Source organism: Dendrobates tinctorius, unplaced genomic scaffold (assembly GCF_039654945.1).
Source record: "Dendrobates tinctorius isolate UK_male_01 unplaced genomic scaffold, ASM3965494v1 ptg000028l, whole genome shotgun sequence".
Classification (NCBI taxonomy): Eukaryota; Metazoa; Chordata; class Amphibia; order Anura; family Dendrobatidae; genus Dendrobates; species Dendrobates tinctorius.
The window spans coordinates 84,116,825-84,130,516 of NW_027361696.1; the positions used below are offsets into that span (position 1 = coordinate 84,116,825).

The 13,692-nt window shown below is 42.8% G+C and overlaps 1 protein-coding gene and 1 long non-coding RNA gene across 2 annotated transcripts in view; one reads left to right on the forward strand and one right to left on the reverse strand.

Annotated features, from left to right (window-relative positions):
* Window positions 1-13,692, reverse strand: part of LOC141085605 (uncharacterized) — a 64,805-nt gene that overhangs the window by 38,407 nt on the left and 12,706 nt on the right. The window contains exons 2-3 of the long non-coding RNA XR_012231333.1: window positions 10,976-11,172; window positions 8,997-9,144 (exon numbers count right to left, since the gene is read on the reverse strand). This is a non-coding gene — a long non-coding RNA (uncharacterized lncRNA). The remainder of the gene's footprint in view (window positions 1-8,996; window positions 9,145-10,975; window positions 11,173-13,692) is intronic.
* Window positions 3,671-9,086, forward strand: FGF21 (fibroblast growth factor 21). The gene is made up of 3 exons (XM_073571123.1): window positions 3,671-3,935; window positions 7,288-7,391; window positions 8,793-9,086. Exons 1-3 carry the CDS (start codon window positions 3,671-3,673, stop codon window positions 9,084-9,086), a joined length of 663 nt encoding a protein of 220 aa, XP_073427224.1.

Consider the following 13,692-nt stretch of genomic DNA (forward strand, 5'->3'; position numbering starts at 1 on the left):
TTTTGTCACAGGGGGGTCTGATCCTGGGTCTCAACCTTGTGTTGTGCCAGGCGAGTGTACCCCGGTCTCTCTGAAAACATCCTCTGTCGCAGCCTCAACAACGCCTCTGCCTGCTGTCTCTCCCGGGGGCCTAGGTCTTCACCCAAGTGTACCTGGTCCCATGTTTTAGACTGAGTCCTTTCCCCTAAGACATCCGGCAAGGGAAGTCCGGCTAAATCCTCTGCTTCAGGTGCACAGATGGCCACTACCTCTTCAGGGCGCTCCCAGTAGGGCTTCAGCATATTCACGTGGAACATGCGGATAACCCTGGGGTCGTCACAATCGGCGACATTATAGGTTGTGTCGGCTATTTTCCCCACTACCTGGTAGGGCCCCTGCCATGCAGCTTGAAACTTATTCTGCTTAGTGGGCTCTAACACCAGGACCTTCTGTCCTATTTCCAAGGTGCGCTCTCTGGCCCTCCAATCGTACCATATGCGCTGGCGCCGCTGGGTCGCCTGCATGTTCTCACGTACAGCCTGAGTCAGCTCCTGTAGGCGGTCCTGGAATTCCAGCACATAGGGTACAATAGGTACCCCTTCTATGAGGCCCTCCCCTTCCCAGTGTTCCAGCACTAAGTCTAGGGGTCCCCTTACCCGTCTCCCGTATACCAGCTCGAACGGGGAGAACCCCGTGGATTTTTGGGGCACCTCCCGATAGGAAAACAGGAGGTGTGGCATCGCGCCCCAGGGGGACTGTGGTAGGCCGGGTTTCTAGCTGATCCCCCTACAATCTTTGGTGGTTTGGGGCCCTCCAGGTCCATGGGCGGGCCCCTAGTGACCACCTTTGATCCGGAGAACTGCGGCCTCCTGGCATCATGATGTTCATCGGCCAGACGAGCGGCTTCCTCAAGAGTCGTTGGCCGCCTGTCCCGAAACCATTCCTGTGTCTCGGGGTTTAGTCCATTAAAGAATCGTTCTAACAGGAAGAGCTGGAGGACGTCCTTCTTAGTGGTTGCTTGGCTCCCTTGTACCCACTGTAGCAGTGACCGCCGTAATTTACAGGCCCATTCAGCGTGGGTATCGGTTACGAGTTTTATAAGTCCGCGGAACTTTTGGCGGTAGGCCTCTGGTGTCAGCGCATACCGGGCCAAGATCACTTCTTTGATCCGCTCATAGTCCATACAGTGCTCATCAGGTACCGTGCGATAGGCGTCCGCTGCCTGGCCTGTCAGCTTGCTGGCTAGAATCTGAACCCGTTCCTCCGGCTTTACTTGATGAAGGGCACACTGCCGCTCAAAGTCCTGCAGAAAGCCATCAATGTCTTCCTCTGCCTCTCCCAACTGTCAGAAGGCATTGTACTGGATCTTTTTGTGGCTTACTGTTGAAGGTACCTGGTCGAAGGCCAGAGCTCCACCTGCTCGCTGACTCTCCTCTCTCAGCTCTGCCATCTCCATCTTGGCCAGCTCCACTATGGTCCGCTCTGCCATTTCCATCTTGGCTAGCTCTATCCTGGTCCGCTCGGCCATCTTTTCCTTCAGATCAGTACACACATCAGCCATCACCTCTCGTATGATGTCTACTGCAGGGTTTGGGCCATAGAACGCCAGTCTGTTCTTTACCTCCCTCTGGAATTCGGTCTCCTCCACGTTCACATTGAGGGGCGCTGCACTGTCGTGTTCCATGATGGCTGCTATCAAATCCGCTTTTGTTTTGTTGCTGGCGATCAACCCTCGGGCTTCCACCAGATCTTTTAATGTAGTCCTCTTTAACTTCTGGTAGTTATTTTCCATTCATTCCTTTCCTCCTGTAGAAGGGGTATCAAATACCGCTGTCTGCCACCAGTGTAACGGGGTCTTCCAAGCTAGGGTACCTCTTTCAGTACCACCCCGTGTTTTTGGAGGTCCGCTCTGCGTTGGCTGGAGTCTGAATGAATGACGCTGGCTGGAATTCCTCTGAGTGCATGGGCGCATATAAAAGATCACTGCTTCTCCATGTATTTCCAGTCAATTCATGGTGCACAATCAATGAACAGCATGAATCAGCGCCTTGCTGCACAATTGCAGCCAAATACATGTTCCTCTGATACGCTAAAGAATTTCAGAGAAAATACAGTTTGAAGACTCAGCTGGGATCCATTGGAAGAGGCGAGAGTAGTCCATCTCTGCCCCAGTTGGCTTCACCCAGCACTGCTTCAGCTGATTGACAGGTCTCTCCCAAATATGTATTTAGCAAGAGATCTGTCAATCCCCTGGAACTACAGTGGTAAAAGTGCTACTGATTCATGAACGGGTGCATGCCTCTTCATGAATCTAGAGCATCTGACGAGTGCTGCACACCTCTATGTGCTATACCAGAAATCTCACTCCAGGTTACTTACGGCACACCAGAACTTGTCGTGAAGTAGATGGAGCTCTTGTGTCACGCCCCGGCGGCATTCCGTTCTACCCAAGCTCCGCTCCTGGGAGAAACTGGAGAAGAAAGACACCAAAAGTCACAAAATTTACCAACAACTCTGAGTTAGCAACTTTTGAAAGCTTTTGCACCAGATTTCTGGTGTGAAAGCTTTATATAAATCGGGCCCACAGACTTGAATGTCACAGTTTTCTCACTCTCTGAATAGTTGGAACTCCTAAAAGTTGGAGCCAAACTAATCTAACAGATTATTCTTTATTATTATAGAGGCATATATTTCATTACACTTTACATGTGAGGAGGGGTATACATAATAAAAAACAAAGTACAATAATCATGAACAATACAAGTCAGCGACTGGTCAAGGAGGAGAGAGGACCCTGCCCGCTAGGGCTCACAATCTACATTATCACACATCTTGTGCTCAGATAATTTGTTAGGGGGGAGTACCTTTTTACACTATACAATATAAAGTGAGTAATATATAATCACGAAATAGGCTTGTTGCAGGTCCAGAATATTGTTTCCTGTAGGAGTTTAGAACTAAATCTGCAATCACCACACACAAAATTATATTCCTTGCTGTTAAAGACTGTAATCTGTTGTCCAAGAGGTGATGGAAAAGTAACAGAGTAATACATACAGTAGAATAAAAGATACTATATAAACAAGTGACATTTCCTTTTCTATAAATTCCTAAAAATAACAGTGCACTGAGGAGGGTTAAGTAGCAGGGCGAGGGTTAATGAATGGAGCACCGATCCCTCCGCCTTCTCCCCAGTTTATATCACCATTCAATGTTGCATCATTTTGTAACCCCAGCCCTGGTGATCTCTGGTCGGAAACATGAAAAAAATGTTTACTGTAATGTGCTTCCCCCGGCTAGCAAAAAAGTAAATAGCACTTTCTGCTTTAAGTGAACTTCTCATGCTCAGTGACTCAGATCTGGGGTGGGGTGGGGGGGACAGAAAAGAAAAAAAAATCACAGTCAAATTGCTGATGACAAGGGTTAAAGACCAGAGTATAAATAGGTCTCCTCGTCTTCGTTTTTGTCATTAGAAACGTGAGTTCAAACTAAGAACTAGGTATTCCCAGGGCACAGACAGTTTCTATTTCTCCATAGGTGCAGTCAGAAACAATTTATTATTTATTTATTTTATATTTTTTACCTAATTCTATTTTATTGGACAAAACAAAATCCATTTTTGTGTAGTATTTATAGTTTAAAATAATTTTTTTTTGCATTTATATTGTATTTTGAATCATTACTTGTTCTTATGGACTATTACATGACCATAATGAAAGAACGTCAATTTGCCTTAAAGAGAGGGTTTTTTGTGAAGGGGTTTTATCTCATTGCATTGGCTCTTAGTAACACGAAAAGGGCACAAGCTAGTCCTATCAGAGACAACAGTCCTATTTTTGGCTTTGCAGACCAAGTACGATTAAGACATCTCTATACAGATAATGAGCACACACATCTACATCTCCAGATTACCCCTGAAGGAAAAGTCAGTGGCACCAAGGAGAAGAACATATATAGTGAGTATATACATTTTATTATTTATTTGTTATTTTTGTCTCTATTGAAAGCTGAAAAATTCTGATGTGCCCAAAATTTTGCTACCAAATGTGGACCTGGGGGGATGTTTTGAAAATCTAGCCTTAAAGAGTCACTAAAAATATAGAGAAATACAGAGAAATCACTGTGAGCGCTAGTTTTCTCCATTATGAAACTCTCGTAATCTCAGTTTTCTGGTCCCTTGTGAATGTGAAATGGGCGCATTGGGTTAACTGTGATCACAATGTCTTTGGCGAGTGTTATGCAGCATTTTTTGTTCTCATGATGACTCTGCAGTCATGCTTCGACCTGCATCCGTGAATTGACTCTAAACTTTATCATTGCCAAAAACATCTGTAGTACATTAACAAAACAAAAAAAGCCCATGAAACATCCAAGCAGGAAAATGATCTAACGTATCCTAAAACAAAAACTAGTACATAACAAAAGTGCAATAGTGCAATTATTATCTTTTAAAATGCCTTTGATTTCGTGTTGCTGTACATGTGAAGTATGTAGTTGTCGTTCATTCATATAATATAGAGAGATCTGATTGTGTCCCTAAAGGAAGTAAAGAAAAATTCAAAGGTCCCGTGCATCTGCTGGTGGCTCTTGTATACTATAACAATAATTGTATTTATGGCCCTAATTGCTATATCACCAGCATTACATCAGTCACATGACGTAACGCACTCCTGCCCGTCCGTAAATGAGCAAGGCTATGAATTACTATGGATAAAGGGTAGATAGGCGTGAGACTTGTGGCAATGTTTATGAAGAATAGCAGTTTTATGATTACTACCTTCAATGGAAGTTTGCCATAATGCCTTAGGATGATTTTCAGGGTTTATGTAAGTGTGCACATGGTCTGGATCTTCAGATGAAGGCTATGTGAATACCATTTCTAAAAGAGAATTCTCCATACAACTCATTTATTATGGGGACAGATGAAACTGACTTCCTGATGGAAGTTGTCGCTGACTACATATTTCCGCTTCAGTGGCCATGATGGGAAACATAATAAATATAGCTGATTAAATTAATGGGTTCCCCACAATAAGAACAGCTTAGTTACTCATAGATTACTTACATGGCTCTACATATAAAGGCTGAATGCATAGTTTTCTAAGTATGAGTCCCTCGGCTAAGAGGAGAGAAGATTGACTGATAACGCAAGATGTCTTTCACTTGCATAACCCGTGGTTGAAGGTGCAGAGTTTAGAAACTCAGGACCATGGCCAGTAACTGGGATGTTAGTGATAGACAAAATAGGACATTTCCATTACGGAATTGTAATTTTGCTGTCACTGATCCTCCCTGAAAGGGTTTTTTTTTCAAGAATTAAGTTTTTTATTCCATGCGCTTTCTTTGTTTAAAAATGATAATTGTAGCTTTATTCACCCCCATTGCTTCCCTGCCGCTGCCCATCGTCTGTGTTGACAGGATGTAGCTGTGATATCATGGCCAGGGTCAGATTTAGACAAAGTGGGGCCCTGTGCAAAAGTTTAAAGTGGGGCCCCAAATGCTCACATATTGCACCATCACCCAGAAACATTTCGGTTGTATTTACATGCACTGAGTTCAGGCCGGTAAACGAGCGTTATCGACAATATTGAAGTTGTTCAATGCTTGTTTCCCGGCCCCTTTAGGGTATGTGCACACGGTCAGTAATTGGCAGCGCTTTGGATGCAGCACATGTCCACTGTGTCCAAAGAGCTGCTGGCTATTGAACGCAGGTGATTCCGCATGTATTCATTGAACTGTGCGGATTCCCCGCATCCAATACATTGTATGGGTGAAGTTTATCTTGCGGAGACTCGCAAATCTGCAAGATAAATAGACATGCTGTGGTCTAGAGAGACATGCTGCATGTCCTTCTCCGTGGGTCAGCAGCGGGTGTCTGTGCACACACAGTGGACATGGGATTTCTTGAAATCCCATCCACTATGCTGTAATATCTGGACGCTGCACAAGTATGCAGTGTCCAACCAGCATCATTTACTGTGCACCTACCCTTACTCCAGTTGAGGAAGAATGATTGGTGCAGGTAGTCCTTGAAACAGTATAATGCAGGTCCCATATAGTTGATAGAGTATAATGCAGCCACCCTCCCAATATAATGCAGGCACCCTCAGAGTATACTGCAGCCCCCCTCATAGAGTATAATGTAGTCCCCTCATACAGCATAATGCATCCCCTCCCACAGTATAATGCAGCCTCCTCAGAATATAATGCAGACCCCTCAAAGTATAATGTAGCTCCTTCAGAGTATAATGCAGCCCCCCACACACAGTATACTGCAGCCCTCCACACATACAGTATAATGCAGCCCCTTCAGAGTATAATGTAGCCCCCTAAGAGTATAATGCAGCGCTCTCAGAGTATAATGAAGTCCCACACACACACAATATAATGTAGCCCCCAGAGTATAATGCAGCCCCACACACAGTATAATGCAGTGCCACACACACACAGAATAATGCAGCACCTCCCACACACAGTATAATCCAGCCACCCCACACACAGTATAATGCGGCACCCACACACACAGTATAATGCATCACCCCCACACACAGTATAATTCAGCCCCCCCACAAACACACACAGTATAGTGCAGCACTGTCCACACACAGTATAATGCAGCTCCCCCACATACACAGTATACTGTGTACCCCCCACACAGTATAGTGCAGCAGATACACACACTCACACTATAATGCATACATACACACTACTTACCTCTACTCCTCGTTCCCCTGCTGCTCTGGCCTCTGCAGAGCATCTCATCAGTTACACTGCAGGCACACGCTGCTGAGTCAGAGGCAGAGGGAGAGTGATGGGTGAGGGAGCCTCACGTGATGCTTTCTCCTCCATCACTGCTTTTAACTGTATCAGCAGATACAGTTAAAAGCAGATAAGTTGAATGCGTGATGTGGGGGGAGAGACGGCACGGCGCCGTGCCAATATTACTCAGGGTCCCTTTAGCGGCTGGCTGGGGGCCCATGGAGAAGCCGGGGCCCTAGGCGGCTGCCTGGTCTGCCTGCCCCTAAAGCTACAGTGAATATCAACTCTGCAGTCAATCACTGGCCTCAGCAGTAATAACGAGGTAGACATCATGAGACCGCTAAGTCTAGTGACTGGCGGCTATATAGGTCATGTGTACTGTAGTTATGATGCAACTGCTACAAGTTCAATTTTAAACACTAGATTTTCCCTTTTTCCGTTTCAACATCAGACTTTGCTTTTAAATACAATCCAGAATTGTAATGTTCCCATCCAGCATAATTTTAATCCATTGATCTTGCAGAAATAACACTAGATTTTGTTCTTTAGGTCTGCTGGAAATCAAAGCTGTAAAACCAAGTATTTTGGTGATTAGAGCACTGAAAACGAAACGGTATCTTTGCATGGACTCTAGGCACCACTTGTATGGATCGGTAAGTGTTTTAGGGAAAGTTTAGCTTTTTGCCCGTGATATCCTAATGGTGATATGAGACTCCATTTGTTATGCGCTGTAAGACAACTTAATGCTGACCACTGCTATTTACCTGATCCAAAAAACACAGAGCAGAAAGACCTCTAAAGATTTATTTCGGACTCTTTTGAGGTTACAATCTGTAGCAAGATAGTGAAGGAGAACAAAACAGAATATATTTTTGACCTTTGTGATTAGGACTCGGGAGTTTTGTTGCTACTCACTATAATAGTCTCTAGAAATAGGAAAACAAGCCTTTAAAACTATATGGTTATTGAACCTTTTTATACATTCAGATAAGATAGAAATGTTATCTGCATTGAGCTTTGAAACCCGCAGCCCTCAAAATGTTTGTGGGAGGTTGCTTTTTTATATTTTTTATATTACAATTAGATCCCATTGGAAACATATATAAAAAGCCATATTAGATATATAATCATCTGTAACTTATCTGTTAGTGCCTCCCAAGTCACCTGCCAGTCTCCGTTCAACCTCTTCCAGGATGTGCAGCCAGTGGCCGCAGCACTGCAGCTAGGTTTACTCTCTGAGACCATCATAAAGATTCCCCATTTCAATGGACCAATGAAATGGCCAAAGCAGAGGCCTAGAAAGTAATAATGCCCTCTGTGTACCCCTCTGACAGTCACAGTTACCCGAGTTCCCCTATAACAATAAGTGCCCACTTTACATTTAATAATGTCCAGAGTCCCCCCCTGTACAGCTCCCCTATACACAGTATGATGCTCTCTTAAACACAGTGTAATGCTGACAGGGGGATGATGGGAGAAGGAGCGCTCGCTCCTTCTCTCATCAGTGCGGTTAGCTGTATTGGCTAGATGCCAATACAGCTGACCCTGCAATGATGGGTGGGGGGCGGCCCACTGCTGGCATCGCCCCCCCCCCGCCTGCTCAGGGGCCCTGTAGCGGCCGAGCGGCAGAGCAGGGAGATCGATTCTCCTTGCTCTGCCACAGAATGTAACTGTATTGGTGCGCTGTGCACGCCGATACAATTACAGTAGCGTAGCTCCAGGGCCACCTCCCCCTCTGCCCCCGGTAGCTATGCTACTGGGCCAAAGCATCTGTTGTATATCCTGTAGTTGCAAATCATAATATTAACAGAGCGGAAACTTTCCAAAAAAATCACCTCTTTTGAGAAGTCCACCCATGTCTAGACAAGATTAACAGTGATTTTCAGATATTCTTCTCTGATAGAGACCCACCTCTAGAAAATAAGTATTCCCGAAAGTTATTGCTGGTTATCTCAAGCAGTATTTAGTGTTTATCACTTTTCCATTGCTATTTGTAAATGAAAATAAACATTAAACTGAACGTAACTTTTTTTGTCTAATGGCTATCTTAACAGATGGTTTATAAAGAAGATGATTGCAACTTCCGCGAAGTGCCACTAACAGACGGGTACAACCTGTACTACTCAGAGAAACATCCTGCTGCCCTCACTCTAACTCCAACCAGAGGAGGGCACCAATTTGGCAAACAAATGGTCCGTTTCATGCCACTGGAGAACTCTATTCCCTTGGAATCATTATACGCAGCAGATCATACTTACGATGATCATCCTGGAAGCTACTTAGACTCAGAAGATCCTTTCGACATGATAGACAAGTCCAACATCTTCAGTCCCAGCCTGGATTCTTAGTTAGTGAAGATACTATTGCTTGCATCATAAATAAGGTTTCTCCATTTATCCTAAGTTACTGAAGAGCAAAAATTAAGAACGATTAAACAATGGAAGGCAATAAAAAATGGCGACCTAAAGTCTATGCACGAGACACTTGGAAAGACACTTTTTTGGAAATTCTTTCCTTTGTAGGATGGCCATATTGCTTGCTTGGACTTTTTGCATTCTGTTAAAATTTAGTTGAAGGCTTTTCAAACCTGACGTCTCCATGCCCACTTATAATATTTGTGGAGACCCCCATTCAAATGAGCTTGGAAATAGAACAAGTGGACGTCCAAATTTTTTCTATTGTCATGTGAAATTTTAGTTTTATTCTAATTATGTAACTATAAGATATGCACTTCTTACAAGACTGTCACTTTTCGCAGAATATTCTGCATTCATTGTGTGTTTTAGTCCTTTAATCAAAACCTGTTCTTTCTTTCATGAACTGCCCCAAACCTTCATATTGACCTACCCTAAGGTCTGGTTTATACAATGCCATTTTAATGGAGTTTTGATGCATTTTTTGTGACGCTAAAACCGGTATTGGGTCCAAATAAGTGGGGACCTGCTTCATCTACTTCAGCTACACCAAGGCACGAAATACTACAACAAACTGCTTCATTAGATCCTGAACTTGATGACGTGCTCTTTGTAGCCAAGCCATCAGAAAAGTAAAACAAAGCCTTAAAATCAATAAACGTGAAGGTGATAACCTTGAGGAAGATACAAATATTCACCTGTAGCAGATTTATTGCAAAAATGTCTTATTCATCTTAATGGGTCATGCAGAAATCCATTAGCACATTGTACAAACCACAATGGATTTTTTGGTCATAGAAAATCTTGAGAATAATCTGTCATGTATAAACATATCCTAGGAGAGTCATGCAGCGATGAGAGTAATTTTTGGAACATTGAGTAATGTACAGTGTGTCACTACTGTAATGTCATGTGTAACGTATGTACATTTTTGTGACTATTAGTTTACGTTCTATTTTATTTATTTATCCTATTTATTTATTGCTATTATGCAATAATAATTATTTTATTTATTGTTTCATCATGCACAGAGATTATTTATTTAAATAAAAATGGGTATCTATTTTTGAAACTGACTCTTTCTATGTGTTCTTTTATACTACTTATTACCGTAAATTACTGAGTTCTTACGGAGGTGGAGGGAAATCATGAAGTTACTGTTTCTACTTTACAAATCACGCAAGTCTAGCACTGTATTCCAGCTGTTTCCAGATCTCTTTGAGTGTGACTAAATCGGTCAGTCTCATAGAATTTTGAGTGGCTGCATTCTTGATTGATCCTCTCTTCATACAAGGGACATGGGAACCATGTTCTGGTGATCCAAGATTCGTGATCGCCCTCTGGAAGGGGTAGTTTATCCCCTTACCCCTTAGGCCCCTGTGTGGCTGCAAATGTTGCACCAATGGTGTGTCTGCCCCTGTCATAAAACTAGCTAGAACCAGGGCCATAACTAAAGTAGGTACAAGGGTTGCAATCGCACCAGAGCCCTGAAGTATAGGGGACCCAAAAGACCCCTTTGGTCCATATGAATAGACTATTAATATTAAAGATATTGGAGATTTTGAATTGGGAGCCTCCGAGCTGCAGGTTATGCCACTGGCTAGAACCACCCTTTATTGTAAAATAACATGGTGTCCTGCATAGAAAGAGTATAGTTCTGGTAACATAGTATAATGAAGACCAAAAATACACAAAACACATAGGAAAGAGTATAAAACAGCCTTCACTGTACATGAATATGAGTGCACTGAGGAGCAAACAAGTGCAATAGGATCTTATCTAATAGCAAAAAAAATGTACGGTAAATGGAGAGATATGCTAACCTGATGCAGTTGTGTAGCACACAACAATTTCGAGGATTTCAGGTGGTCAGATCCACAGTTCGCCAGACCAGAATTGCTGTGATAAAGGAAAAGGAGTGGATTTTCCAACGCTGCTGGTGGACTGATGAATGGAACCAGGATACACAAGAGATGTAATATTGCCGTTTTCGGCGCATCTCGAAGTTGACACACTTTTTCTTCAGGAGATAACCATATGAAAAAAAAACAAAAGGTATGAACTGGGATATAAACTGGTGTGCATGCAGGGTGTAAGAGCAAGTTCACACTGGCCACTGAACAGAAAAAACAAAGACAGAAACATAATGATTAGCCAATTTGGTACTTAATGACCAAACCAATTTCTGCAATTCTGACCACTGTCACTTTATGAAGTTATAACTCTGGAACGCTTCAACATATCCCACTGATTCTGAGAAAGTTTTTTTGTGACATATTGTACTTCATATTAGTGATAAAATTTATTCGATATGACTTGCGCTTATTTATTAAGAAAATGGAAATTTGGTAAAAATTTAGAAAATTTTGCAATTTTCAAACTCTTAATTTTTGTACCCTTAAATCACAGAATGTTTTCACACAAAACAGTTAATAAATAACATTTCTCACATGTCAACTTTACATCAGCACAACTTTGGAAACATAATTTTTTTTGTTAGGATGTTATGAGGGTTAAAATTTGACCAGCAATTTCTCATTTTTCAAACAAAATTTAGGGACCACCGCACATTTGAAGTGAGTTTGGGGGGTCAATATAACAGAAAATACCCAAAAGTGATACCATTCTAAAAACTGCCCCCCTCAAGGTGCGCAAAAATCACATTCAAGAAGTTTATTAACCCTTCAGGTGCTTCACGAGAACTAAAGGAATGTGGAAGGAAATAATTAACTTTTTACTTTTTCACAAAAAATTTACTTTGGAAACATTTTTTTTATTTTCACAAGGGTAACTGGAGAAAACGGACCTCAAAATTTGTTGCGCAATTTCTCCTGAGTACGCCGATACCCTGTATGTGGGGGAAAGCCACTGTTTGGGCGCATGGTAGGGCTCAGAAGGGAGAGAGCACGTGTGACTTTTTGAACACAAAATTGGCTGGAATCAGTGGTGGGCACCATGTCATGTTTGGAGACCCCCTCATGTAGCTAAACAGTGGAACCCCCCCAATACTAACTCCAACCCTAACTCCAACACCCCCATAACCCTAATCCCAACCCTAACCATAAATCTAACCATAACTCTAACCCCAACACACCCCTAACCCTAATCCCAACCCTAACGATAACCATAACCTTAACCACAACCCTAACCCTAACACACCCCAAACCCTAATCACAACCCTAACCGTAATCCCAACCATAACCCTAACCACAACTCTCAACCCAACAGAACCCTAATCCCAACCCTAAACCAATCCTAACCCTAGCACCAACCCTAACCCTATCCCAATCCTAACTCTAGCCCAAACCCTAACCCTAGCCCAACCTTAATGGAAAAATGAAAATAAATACAGCAGCTGAGACCCCAGAGAATTTTCCAAAGCTGGGGGGAGCCATAATCTTATTTCTCAGCGCCGTTAAAAAGCAGCGCTGAGGAATAAGTACCCTTAACTGCTGCTGTTAAAAGGCATATTGGCAGGCATTAAGCGGTTAAACACCCTGCAGTAAATAAATAGCATAGTGCATGAAAACAGTGTGCAGTATATAGTTAACATGTTTTTTGATAAAAAAAAATGTGAAAGCCATGCCAACACTCCACAGTGACCATAATTGGGACAGTCCTAACTCTAATATTAACCCCTTTTTGACATCTGCTGTACTAGTACTGCAGAGGTCACTTCCCTCCCTTTGATGTGGGCTCCGGCGCTGAGCTCACATCTTTCCCAGGACATGTCAGCTGTTTTGAACAGCTGATATGTGCCCGCAATAGCCGTGGGTGGATTCGTGATCCACCTGTGGGTATTAACTAGTTAAATGCCGCTGTTAAACTCTGACAGAAGCATTTTACGTGCGCTTCCGGCCATTGGGCCGGAAATCCGCGCACCGGTGACCCCCCCGTAACGTGATCGCAGGTCACCGGTTCATTGGCATGACAACCAGAGGTCTCCTGGAGACCTCTATGGTTATCAGTGCCAGATTGCTATGAGCGACGTCCAGTGGTCGGCGTTCATAGCGAGTGAGTAATTCTACTACATAGAGGCGACTATTGAAGTATGCCAAAAGTAAAAATCGTTTTTAAAAATATAAAATAGAAAAATATAGATCACCCCCTTCGCCCCATTCAAAATAAAACAATAAAAAAAATCAGACATACACATATTTGGTATCGGCGCATTCACAATCGTTCGATCTATCAATAAAAAAAGGATTAACCTGATCGCTAAACGGCGTAGTGAGAAAAAAGTGAAAACGCCGGAATTAAGTTTTTTTGGTCGCTGTGACATTGAATTAAAATGTAATAACGGGCGATCAAAAGATCATAGCTGCACCAAAATGGTATCTTTAAAAACGTCAGCCAGGCGTGCAAAAAATAAGCACTCACCCAACTCGAGATCATCAAAAATGGAGATGTTACGGGTCTCGGAAAATGGCGCAATTTTTTTTTTTTTATACAAACTTTGGATTTTTTTCACCACTTCAATAAAAAAGAACCTAGACATGTTTGGTGTCTATGAATTCATAATGACCTGGAGAATCATAAT

Excerpts from the sequence above, each read along its gene's own strand:
- FGF21 (XM_073571123.1), top strand. The coding sequence starts at position 3,671 with ATGGACTATTACATGACCATAATGAAAGAACGTCAATTTGCCTTAAAG. Across the intron at positions 3,936-7,287 it reads CAAGGAGAAGAACATATATA|GTCTGCTGGAAATCAAAGCT; the intron begins GTGAGTATATAC and ends TTTGTTCTTTAG. Across the intron at positions 7,392-8,792 it reads GGCACCACTTGTATGGATCG|ATGGTTTATAAAGAAGATGA; the intron begins GTAAGTGTTTTA and ends CTATCTTAACAG.